Raw genomic sequence first — 11,704 nt, 5'->3', positions numbered from 1 at the left:
CTATTGCAAAGATGGTGGACAGAATGGGCCGCTCTGAGAAGGTGGCTTTGGGGAGAAGACCTAAAACAGGAACAAGAACCATGCCACGCAGTGTCTGGGAGGAGCGCGTTCATTCCAAGCAAAGGAACGAGACGAAAGCAGGGTTGTACTGGCTGTGTTCTGGAAACTCCCACATGGCTGGCTACGATGGAATAAATAGGGGAACATGGCAGGAGGTGAGGCCCGTGAGTTGGGGTCAGATCATAAAGGGGCCTCACAGGCCACTCCACCGGGACTGAAAGTCATCGGAGAGTTCAGAATGAATGAAGAGCAGCTATTCGGTAAAGGGAGATGAACTCGTAAGCACAGGTGGTGTGTGGCCTCAACATTGGATGACTACAAAATGGCGCCCACTTGCACACCCACTCACAGCACAGTGACCCTGGTCTGCTTGTCTGCACTGGCACTAATTGAAAGTATGCCTCACACATGCTCACAAACCGTTGTTCAGCATTGCTTACCAAGTGGCACCGAGCCAGTTGCCCTCTCCAGTTCACGCCCCCCATTGGCTAACTGTCTGTGGCCCACGGGGTTGCTTGGAACAGCTTCGGGACTTCCACTGCTGCTGGTACCCAATGCCTCCAACCAGTTGTCAGGTGCCTGTACAGAGGGGTGTTCCACGTGGAGGCAAGGGCGATGACTCCCTCCCAGTTCTTTGTCTCAGCTGATAGTTCCAAATTGGCTAGTTACATCATCGCAGCGAAGGAAACCGTATAGGTTACCGGGGATTCACATAAACTCAGTGTGAACTCGGTACGTTCGAAGACGTAGAAAGTATTCTTAATCTCTATCACAATAAAACTATTGCCCATGTATTAGTAGTGACATCTTTGCTTACCACTGAAATGCCATATGTGTCTCAGAACCCATTTTTACATTTAAGGGGAAAAAAAGGAAATTCCTATGGGAGAGGTAGTTACTTCCATTTCCTGTGTCAAGACCAAAGTAGGCTACCAATATTCTTTAAATGAAGAACGATTTTCAAAATGTGAAATGAAAGTGGGACTCCTGGGTGGCTCAGTTAGTTAAGTCTCCAACTCTTGGTTTCTGCTCAGGTCACAATACCAGGGGTTTGTGAGTTTGAGCCCCGCATTGGGCCCTGGGTTGACAATGCAGAGTCGACTTGGGATTCTCCTCTCCCTCTCTCTCTCTGCCCCTCCCCTGCTAGGGCACGCTCTCTCTCTCTCAAAATAAATAAATAAATTTTAAAAATGTGTTTAGTTACAAAGCGAAATATGTTTGAATATTATGGTATATATTTAACCTTTTATTGATTTTAATGAGTGGTAGTGTTAGATACATGCATATCTACTAATTATAGTTTCATTTGTGCGCACGTCTGTTTGCGTAAACAGGCAAGACTGAACAAAAGGCATAATAAGCCAGGTTATCACAGAAAAACTATACACTAAATCAAATGTAGGAAAGATTGTTTACCAATAATAATCGCCACATAATAACCAGGTGGAAAAAGGGTCCTACAGTTAATCATTGTAGATGGTCACACATAATAACGAAGCATTAAGAAAGTTGGGAAGTGTGTTCCAACAAGATGATTGAGTCAAAATTTTATTTTTTTTTAAATTTTTTTTTAACATTTATTTATTTTTGAGACAGAGAGAGACAGAGCATGAATGGGGGAGGGTCAGAGAGAGAGAGGGAGACACAGAATCTGAAACAGGCTCCAGGCTCTGAGCTGTCAGCACAGAGCCCGATGCGGGGCTTGAACTCACGAACCGCGAGATCATGACCTGAGCCGCAGTCGGACGCTTAACCGACTGAGCCACCCAGGCGCCCCTTGAGTCAAAATTTTAAAAAGGAGAAGTAACTCTTCAAACCCAGTTTTCATATCCCTGGAGACATATTTTAGATATCTCTGAAATATATTAATTATATTATTTTAAATATGTTTTATTAAATTATAATTTCTGTTATATTAAATACTAGGAACTTCTGTATAATAACTGTAATGAATGTTGTAATGTATAAACTTAACCAATGCTAACAGACTAAGTAAATACCCCACAATGATAGTGTAATAGCTCCTCGCAAGTTAAAGAATGATGATTTCATTAAAAACATTAAAATCAGTATGGCAGTTACAGACTTGAAACCCCCCTGGTAAAATAATTCAATTTTTATTCTCAGGTGTACTCAGCTGAGTCTTCATTTCTTTTTTTTTTTTTTCAACGTTTATTCATTTTTGGGACAGAGAGAGACAGAGCATGAACGGGGGAGGGGCAGAGAGAGGGAGACACAGAATCGGAAACAGGCTCCAGGCTCTGAGCCATCAGCCCAGAGCCCGACGCGGGGCTCGAACTCACGGACCGCGAGATCGTGACCTGGCTGAAGTCGGCCGCTTAACCGACTGCGCCACCCAGGCGCCCCGAGTCTTCATTTCTTTAATCCTTGTTCTTACTCATATTTTTATTCTTAGTGATTTCCTTCCTCCATTTTTATTACAGAAGAAAATATAAATAACAAATCGAAGTGCTACCATTTTATTAAAGGAGAAACACACAAACACAATTTTATGGAAACTCCTAGGCAATTTTCCTCTTGGATTTGCCTTCCTAGGGTTTCATTAATTTTACTAATTTCACATATTTTCTGCTCCATAATTAGTTGTGTATTTAATGCTTAAATATAGAAAGACTGAGAGGGTTTAATGTTTGGGGAAAACAGTTTGATGTATTTATGTTGTCACTAAGAGGGCTTCAAGCCATTCGGACTTTAAGCCGGTGCGCATTTTAGTGAGTTTTTCCATCCACACACAAGAACCTCCCTGGACAATAAAAGTACACGTATCAACAGGTTGAAATTCAAACTTGGGCAAGGAAGCAGGTGAGGATCAGATGTGACGCCTTCCTTCCCAATGCCCTGTGGTCTCCTCTTGTCCCCTGTTGTCCCCTGCAGATCTCTGCTCTGAGAGTGGCCGGAGGGAGCCTCCAGATACCTGTTGGCACTGCAGGTGACTCCGAGGCGGATTCCCTTCCCTGACGAGGACGGGAACCGCGGGGAGGCTTTGACCTCACGAGAGATAGACTCTGAACTGTTTTTCGGAGGATCATCCCGACCGTTTTGTGGCAAACAGACGTGGGAACAGGGGCAAGGGTGGAAGTAGCAATGTGCGTGTTCAAAACACATTTAGGAATCACTCTGGGTTTTTTTTGTCCCGAGAAGCTGGAATCCCAGTCGCAATTACGATGAACTAAGAGAGGTAGGAATATGAAAGGAACGGAGTTGGAGTACAGACTGAGAATTTGGTTTGGGATGTTTAATTTGAAATGCCCGGGGGGCGCCTGGGTGGCTCAGTCGATTGAGCGTCCGACTTGGGCTCAGGTCATGATCTCGCGGTCTGTGAATTCGAGCCCCGCGTCTGGCTCTGGGATGACAGCTTGGAGCCTGGAGCCTGCTTGGGATTCTGTGTCTCCCCCTCTCTCTGCCCCTCCCCCATTCTCTCTCTCTCCTTATTAAAATTTTTTTTTTTTTTAATTTGAAATGTTTGTGAAAATACTCTGCAGTGAGGTAACCGTATGATCAGAGGGCTGGAAGCCAGTGCTGGGGCTGCGGGGCAGAAGCAGGTTCTCTGTGCTGTGGGCTGGGCTGGGGGCAGGAGGGAGGGAGTGGCATTTTTTCCTGCTGGATTACGAGAGACGTGGTAGAGATTTCACTGAAACTGAGAGCTGGCTGACTCGTGGGGGGACTCCAAGCCGAAAAATTACAGGCCCACAGATAGGCAATACTTCAGTTTTGAATGTTGTGGGATTCCAAGTATTTTGGAAATACCAGCAATGCCATTCAAAGCGGGGTGGAAGGAACCGGATGAGAGCAAGAAACATTGTTACTTATCTCTGACAAAAGAAGCATAGAAACTGAAAGCAAATACCTAGAAAATTTTACAACAATTCAACTGAGTAATTTTATGTGTGTTAATCTAACAGTAAGACAAGAAAAGTTCTTGTGCGTCCTTTTGATTTCGAGTTTACATCATTCATTTTCACTGTATTTTACAAAGTCGCTGGCACATAATAAATTTGGGGGGAAATTAGTCTTTTGCCTCAGAGAGATTGAAAAGCACAGTCGTAGAATTTTAAGGGAGCACTTGGCCATAAAATAGACTGGAAATAAAGGTCTTTGCGGGTCATGTTGCATTACTTGGATGTGATCTCATGAGAAATATACTTGAAAAAACTCCCAGAAACATTTAAAAATTTTGTTTTTACATTTATTCATTTTTGAGAGACAGAGCACAATCGGGGGGGGGGGCAGAGAGAGAGAGGGAGACACAGAATCCGAAGCAGGCTCCGGGCTATCAGCACAGAGACCGACCCGGGCCCCAAACCCACAAACTGAGATCATGACCTGAGTCAAAGTCCAAAGCTCAACCAACTGAGCCACGCAGGTGCCCCATCTCTTATCTCAAGCATGTGTTAAAATTCACTAATGTACTAACAAGTAAGTCAGCAAGTGGTTCAAACACTAAGGAGTGTGAGTTTCAGGGGTGTTGTGGCCCTGGAGGAGAGACCAGTTTGAGAACCAGAATATTCACAAAGTCAGGGTGGTTGCAATTTTGTTTCAAATGTTTGTGAAAATACTGTGGCCAAGTGGGTTTTTGGTTTTGGTTTTTAACAAGAAAGTCTGCAGGGGGATGATCTGAGGGGCAGGTGTGCAGACACTAGGTTAGAAGAAGAAAAACAGAGAAGCAGCTTCAACTGGAAATGGGGTAACAGGCTGGCTAACAGGCAAGCAAACCACAGGGGCGCCCTGAGTCCTGAAAGAACGCAGCTTCTGATTTTCAACATCCCCGGGGGGTTGCCCCTCGCAAGCTGCGGACAGATCATGCGGGTGACCCACTTCACCCATTTCTCACTTTGAGGCTATTTTATTTTACTTTTTGACCCCGGCAGGAGTGTTTGGTCGGGATGAGCTACAAGGTTTCATTTGAGAAAGTTAAGGGGGTCTGCGCCGTCGGGGATGGAGTCAAGGACGTGTTTTCAGGGGTTCCTGTGTGAGTTGAGGGCTCAGCTAGAGCGAGGAGAGAAGGTAAATCCTGGCCGCACACTCGAACCCAAACCAGAAGTGAAGCCGCACGCTTCTGGGTCAAAAGCCAGTTTGCTTCAGGACGAAGAAGAAACCCCGTCTGTGCGCCTTGGTTCCCTCGTCTCCGGACCTTGGCGGGGGTCATGCCAACGGTTACGGGGCAGGGTTGTGACTGTGAATTAAAGAGGGACAGGGCTAGGACCCGGGGAGTACACGTGTCGGGAGCCTCCACTAATGTGGGGGATGCGGAATAACATCCTTCCAAGAGCCACGTCTCCCGGGAAGCCCTCTGCAGTGGCGCGGGCACCAGCCCTGCCCAGTCCTGCCGCATCAGCTCGGGAAGGGCACGGCGCAGGCAGGGGACCCGCAGCACAGCGAACCCGCCTGCGCTCCGCTTTGTCTGGAGACCATTCAGACCCTCTCTCCTTTTAGTTTCTATTTTTAAGATTTATTTATTTTAAGAAAGAGAGAGAGAGAGGAGGGGAAGGACAGAGAGAGGAGAGAGAGAATCCCAAGTAGGCTCTGCACGGTCAGCGCAGAACCCAACGCAGGGCCCCGACCCACCAACCGTGAGACCAGGACCTGAGCTGGAATCAAGAGTCAGATGCTCAATCGACTGAGCCGCCCAGGCACCCCCTGACCCTCTTGTTAAATGTCCCCGGGTTACTGAAAAATCCAGCTTAAGTAACCTCAAGAAGGCAGTGGCGAATTTCTGGCTAACCAGGCATGTGTGAATTTGGGCTACAACTTGGGGAAACAAGGGCTGTAACTACAAACACGCCTGAAGCTAGGGCACTTCTAAAGGGTTGTACGGCCTTAAATAGCATTCAAGGACAATTGACCAACTCTGCGCCCCTCCCCCCCTTTTTTGGCTTATCATCTCTCTGTATCACCCAGAAGAAAAAAAGGCTTTACATCATTGAAAACACAAAAGAGAAACTCTCTCACCCGACCCCAATAGGGTCAGACAGTTGGTTGATTCATTCAAAAAAGTCTGTCAGGGCAGAAAAGTGGGAAAAAAAAATGATGCTGATATAATTGAACTGCTTTATGCAGGCTCAAAATGCTTAAATATACACATATTTATAAATATTTTCCTTTAGGGTTAAGGCTGTTACTTTCAGCATTGGCCCCTTTAGAGCATATGTAGCAGCAGTCTACCCACAATTCATTAGAAAACTTGTCATGAATTTACAGATGAACAGGAACTTAGAGACTTGCAAACTAATCTGGGCAAATAACACTTCTGGATTTTCATGATTTCCTTTTCTTCTATGATTTTCTTGCTCATACTTAATTTTTCCAGAATACTCCATCTAGGTGTATTAGAAATGAATAACCTTTGCAGTCATACTTCACCAGGTTCTCCTACAAATTACATTCCACAAGCAGAATAATTGAGGCAATAAATAGAACCGTCACAGATGGTTTGGGGACGAACAGACAGACAATTTCACTTGTAAGGGCTGAAACATACACACACCCCGGAAAGTAATGTAACAGACATAAGCGTTTATTACACTAAGGGAATGAGCCAGGGGACTTTCCACAGGGAAGAGAGTATGTTTGTTATATAAAAATATAAACTCATGTTCCCTGTTTTAATTGTATGATGTAATTTGCACAGTCATACAATTAATGATAAGTGTTTTTCCTTTGGGTGATGAAACACAATTTGAACAAATCAAGAGATTAAAAAAAATTTTTTTTAATGTTTATTTATTTTTGAGAGAGAGAGAGAGAGAGAGAGAGAGAGAGAGCATGAGTGGGGCAGGGGCTGAGAGAGAGGGAGGCACAGAATCCGAAGCAGGCTCCAGGGTCAGAGCTGAGAGCACAGAGCCCGACGCAGGGCTTGAACTCATGAATGGCGAGATCGTGACCTGAGCCAAAGTCGAATGCTCGACTGACTGAGCCACTCAGGTGCCCCTGGGAGATTTTTATTCTAGTATAAGTTGGGTCACTGGGCAGAAAAAAAAGGTTTAATTAACAGTAATCAGCTCTCCCAATCAGAAAACAAGCTCTGTGTTCACTAGATAATTCACATATACATAGGGAAAAACAAACAAACAAACAAACAGTGGTTCAGATGAAAAAAGAAATCCAAGGCTCATCAGTTTGAAGAGTTTTAAATACCATCGCAAATTACATGGCTTGAAATAATAGATTTAAAATAATAAAATAATAGATTTAAAATCAGTTCTGTTTAGTATTTGTAGGTCCAATCATTACAATAAAGTGTTAGGTTCATGTAAGTTTCACGTTATGACCATTGCAGGGTCGGCCAGCTGCAAGATCTGGGCCATTTCCAACTGCGGCCACCTTTCAACTTGAGTATTATCTGCCCTTAGAAAAAATTATGCTTTTTTCTTTTGGCCAAGTGTGAATTTTTTTTTAATTATTATTTTTTTTTAACCAGGTGTTGGACAATGTAGCCTGTAGATTCACTCATTTTTTTTTTTTTTTTTTTTTTTTTTTTTTTGAATGGGAGGAAAGAAACAGGGAATAGTGGTCCCGGTCCTTGGAAACACTGTCCACATCAGGACTGGATTGGTAAAAAGACAGAGAAAGCGTCCCGCCTTTGATTTCTCCTGTAACTTCCCTCGTTAATTTTAGGGTTTTTTGTTAGATCACCTTGGTGGTTCCAGGGCTTTCCCAAAAATCTTTTCGGGGCAGACTTCACCTCCTGATTCCTCAGACTGTAGACCAGAGGATTGAGCAGGGGAGTGACCACAGTGTAGGTCACTGCCACCGACTGATCCTTGTCTGAGGCAGACTTGGATCTGGGCCTCAGGTAGGTGATGGAGGCACAGCCGTAGTGCACGAAGACTACCGCTAGGTGGAAGATGCGTGTGGCAAAGGCCTTCCCTTCCCCTCAGCCCAGGGGATCTTCAGGATGGTGTTAACGATGAAGCCACAGGAGATCAGAATCAGCAGGAAAGGCGCCATGATCGCCAGAATGCTTCGGCTGAATGGAGCGGGTTCTTTCACATGTGTGTCTGCACAGGCCAACTTAATGATGGGCGCCATGTCACAGAAACAGCGGTGGACTCTGTTGGGACCACAAAGAGTCATGTCACAGATGAGTTTGGTGGCCAGCAAAGCAATGAAGAAGCCTGTGACTCCGGACAGGGAAACCAACCCCAACCCTACCCTCTTGCTCATGATGAGCGTGTAGTTCATAGGGTGGCAAATCGCCACCTAACGATCGTACCCCATCACAGCGATGAGACAGCAATTGGTGCAGGCAAAGCCAAGGAGGAAGAAGAGCTGCGTGGCACAGGCCACAGAGGAGATGCCCTTGGTGGCTGGGAGCAGGTGGGCCAGCAGCTGAGGGATGATGCCAAGAGTGTCGCAGGATTCGGAGAAGGAAAGGATGAACAGGAACCCATACGTGGGAGGGTGTAGAGTCCTGCTGCAGCGGATGACAGTCATGGTGGTGGCATCGGCCAGCAGGATGGTCACGTAGAGGAGAAGAAAGAGGACAGACGGCAGCAGTTGGAGTGCCCCCAGGCTAGAGAAGCCCACCAGGGTGAACTGGGTAACCACGGTGGTCCTGTTGAAGCCTTGCGTCTGGATGACTTCCTTCTGTGAATGAGTTTGGGAGAGACAAAATGATAACCATCTGTGTAGTAAGAACATTCTCCCAGTGCCTTCACTTTCAGTATCATATTTCCCGGCTCAGAATATTGATAGATCTCTCTCTCTCTCTCTCTCTCTCTCTCTCTCTCTCAACAAAGATATTCCTTTTGACAATTTTTAGAAGAAATTTTTAATCTCCAGTACTGGGAGAATGATTATATTAGAGAAATACACAACAGTTAAAAGAACCAACCACAGAAGCAAGTTTAATATTTCCAAAGGCTATATGAGGTTACGAGAACATTCTCCTACTGTAAGAGAAAAAGCAAGATATGAAGCCATATTTATAATAAGATTAGAGGTGATTTGGGTTTGCTTTCTATTTTTATGTTTTCCAAATATTTAACGAGAAACATATTTTAACTTGATGATTCTAAATATACTTCACTTTTATGGAGCCCAGAATATTTCCACCTCTTTTTGGCTACTGTCCAAACAGAAATAAGAATAATTTGCTACTTCTGAATGTGGTGCTATTATTTTTCCTAAATAAAAAAATGGCTTTTAGGGGCGCCTGGGTGGCTCAGTCGGTTAAGCGTCCGACTTCAGCTCGGGTCATGATCTCGTGGTCCGTGAGTTCAAGCCCTGCGTCAGGCTCTGTGCTGACAGCTCAGAGCCTGGAGCCTGCTTGAGATTCTGTGTCTCCCTCTCTCTCTGCCCCTCGTCCACTCATGCTCTGTCTCTCTCTCTCTCTCTGTCAAAAATAAATAAACATTAAAAAAAAGGCCTTTGAAATATCTACATATCTAAATTATGCATGTAATTTATAACATCTGCCAGTGCACATGATTATTGGTAGCAGTCGTAATGGATGGCCTGTCCTCTGACAACAGGCAGTCGTCGTAGATGGCCTGCTAGGAAGGGGGCAAGCAAGAAAGCATGTCGGTGACCAAATACAATCAGCAGATGGGTGCAATGATAAAGGCGAACATTATTATTATTATTTTAAGTTCAAGAGCAATTCCTGGTGGACAAGAGTCTGAAAATCCAACTCATCATTCGATCTCCATCAGAAGGCACCTTGGGGAGTTGGGAATGGGGGTGGGGAGGTGAGGGGAAGGCAGATTTCTCTTGCTGTGATGAGGAAATGCATTTCCACTGTTCCCGTTGAACGCAGCCGTTTATGGCACTTTCGTTCTCAGAGGCAGAGCGGTGACCTCACAGGCCCTGGTTCCCTTCAGGCGACGGACCATCTCTCCAGTGCTCTCTCCACATCACACCCTTGGAGATCTTTCTACCGGCGCATAGTTGAGTTAAGACAGCCCCTATTTCACACCGCAATAACATCCAGAGCCCTAATCATCTCACTTTCAGAATCAGTTCAGAAATTTAGGAGAAACCAGGTTTACGCGTACCCCTCGACATCTCTCAGCTTGTTGGCCTCTCTAACGGCTGTACGTGGAAGGAGTGGCTTCACCTGATGCACTCGTTCATTCTTTATCATCTCTGCCGAGGCTCCTTCGCTTAGGTGGTTCCACCCACCTGCCGTCATGACCCTTTCCCTTCGTGTGGCACTTTGCAGAAAACAAGAGGGTTTCACGTAAGCCTCACCACCCGGTAGACAGCACAAGTGTCTTTGTGTCCTTGTTACAGGCCACGTGAGTGCACGAAGTGCTTTCTCCTGAGCAGAGTAACCTGGAAGGATCCTCATCTTTGCACTTACAGTGTTAAATTGAACTCATCTCCTATGTTTGGCTCCCTCTATAGATTATTAGCTTCTGTTTACAGGCCGGGATGACTTTTTTTTATTAATAGCTGAAACCCTAGCATAAAGTGTGTGTCATAGGCTCAACATTTTTTGCCTGAATCGAATAGAAAACAGCTAAATAAGATGCTCGAGTAGTAGGGTCAGTGGCAAAATTTAAGTCTTTGAACTTCTGATCTACTTTCTATTCTCTGTGTCTTATGCCACTGCCATTTTATGTCAGAATCTGCCCCCACTTTTTCCACGGGACTAAAGCAAGCATGATCCCATGCTGCTCATTCAAGTAAAACTCCTTTTGCCGTTTCTGACTTTTCTGGAATAATCTGATTGCAATTTTCAAATTTTCTTCAATTATCAAATTTTATATTTTTATTCTTATTTTTTTAAAATGTATTTATTTGTTTTTGAGAGAGAGAGAGAGAGAGAGAGAGAGAGAGAGAGCACAAGCAGGGGAGGGACAGAGAGAGAGGGAGACGCAGAATCGGAAGCAGGCTCCAGACTGTGAGCCATCAGCACAGAGCCTGACGCGGGGCTTGAACTCACGGACTGCGAGATCATGACCTGAGCCAAAGTCGGAAGCTTAACCGACTGAGCCACCCAGGTTCCCCTAACCTGTTGTTTTCTGCATTCAAATCCCTATCATGTCTCACATTCTCCAATAAACCTTCCTATTAGAATCCACATAGATGCTTTTCCTCTTCATAACATTTAGAGATGTTGAAATCATACTTGTATGTTGAATAAGTTGGATATTATCTTGTAGTTCTATCTATCTATCTATCTATCATCTATCTATCGAGTAGTACTATATACTATACATATAGATTATTATATATACCATATATTCTAGACTAAATACTACATATTATATAGTACATTATACTATATTTTATATATAGTATAGAATATAGTATAATACTACATAAAGTATAGGATGTATATAGAACATAGTACATAATACCACATAGAGTAGAGAATATATATAGTTTATAGTAACACACACACATTCACACACACACCTTCTATACGCTGTTTCTTTGAGGCAGGGGCCATGGCGATGTCTTCTGAATGGTCTGTAGCACCCACCACACTACAGGGCACATAACAGGCTCTATAAACAAAAGCTTAATAAGTGATGACATGGCTTAATTCTCCTTTTGTTTCTGAGCTTTCTCACAGACTGTGATTTTATTTCCCCTAGAATGTGCTCTCTGCTCTTCTATTATAATCTATATCATTCCTAAGTTTTCTATTATTTTCCAAGTCACCTTTTTTAAA

At 44.3% G+C, this 11,704-nt stretch overlaps 1 protein-coding gene across 1 annotated transcript; it reads right to left on the bottom strand.

Annotated features, from left to right (window-relative positions):
• Positions 1–7,618: 7,618 nt before the first annotated feature.
• Positions 7,619–10,165, bottom strand: LOC115504880 (olfactory receptor 10T2-like). The gene is given in 3 exon segments (XM_032591720.1): positions 7,619–7,947; positions 7,950–8,667; positions 10,139–10,165. Coding segments are annotated over 3 exon segments (1,074 nt in total).
• Between the last annotated feature and the right edge of the window lie 1,539 nt (positions 10,166–11,704).

Source organism: Lynx canadensis, chromosome F1, assembly GCF_007474595.2.
Source record: "Lynx canadensis isolate LIC74 chromosome F1, mLynCan4.pri.v2, whole genome shotgun sequence".
Classification (NCBI taxonomy): Eukaryota; Metazoa; Chordata; class Mammalia; order Carnivora; family Felidae; genus Lynx; species Lynx canadensis.
The sequence above is the reverse complement of the archived record's forward strand: the minus strand, read 5'-3'. Positions and strand labels throughout refer to the sequence as shown.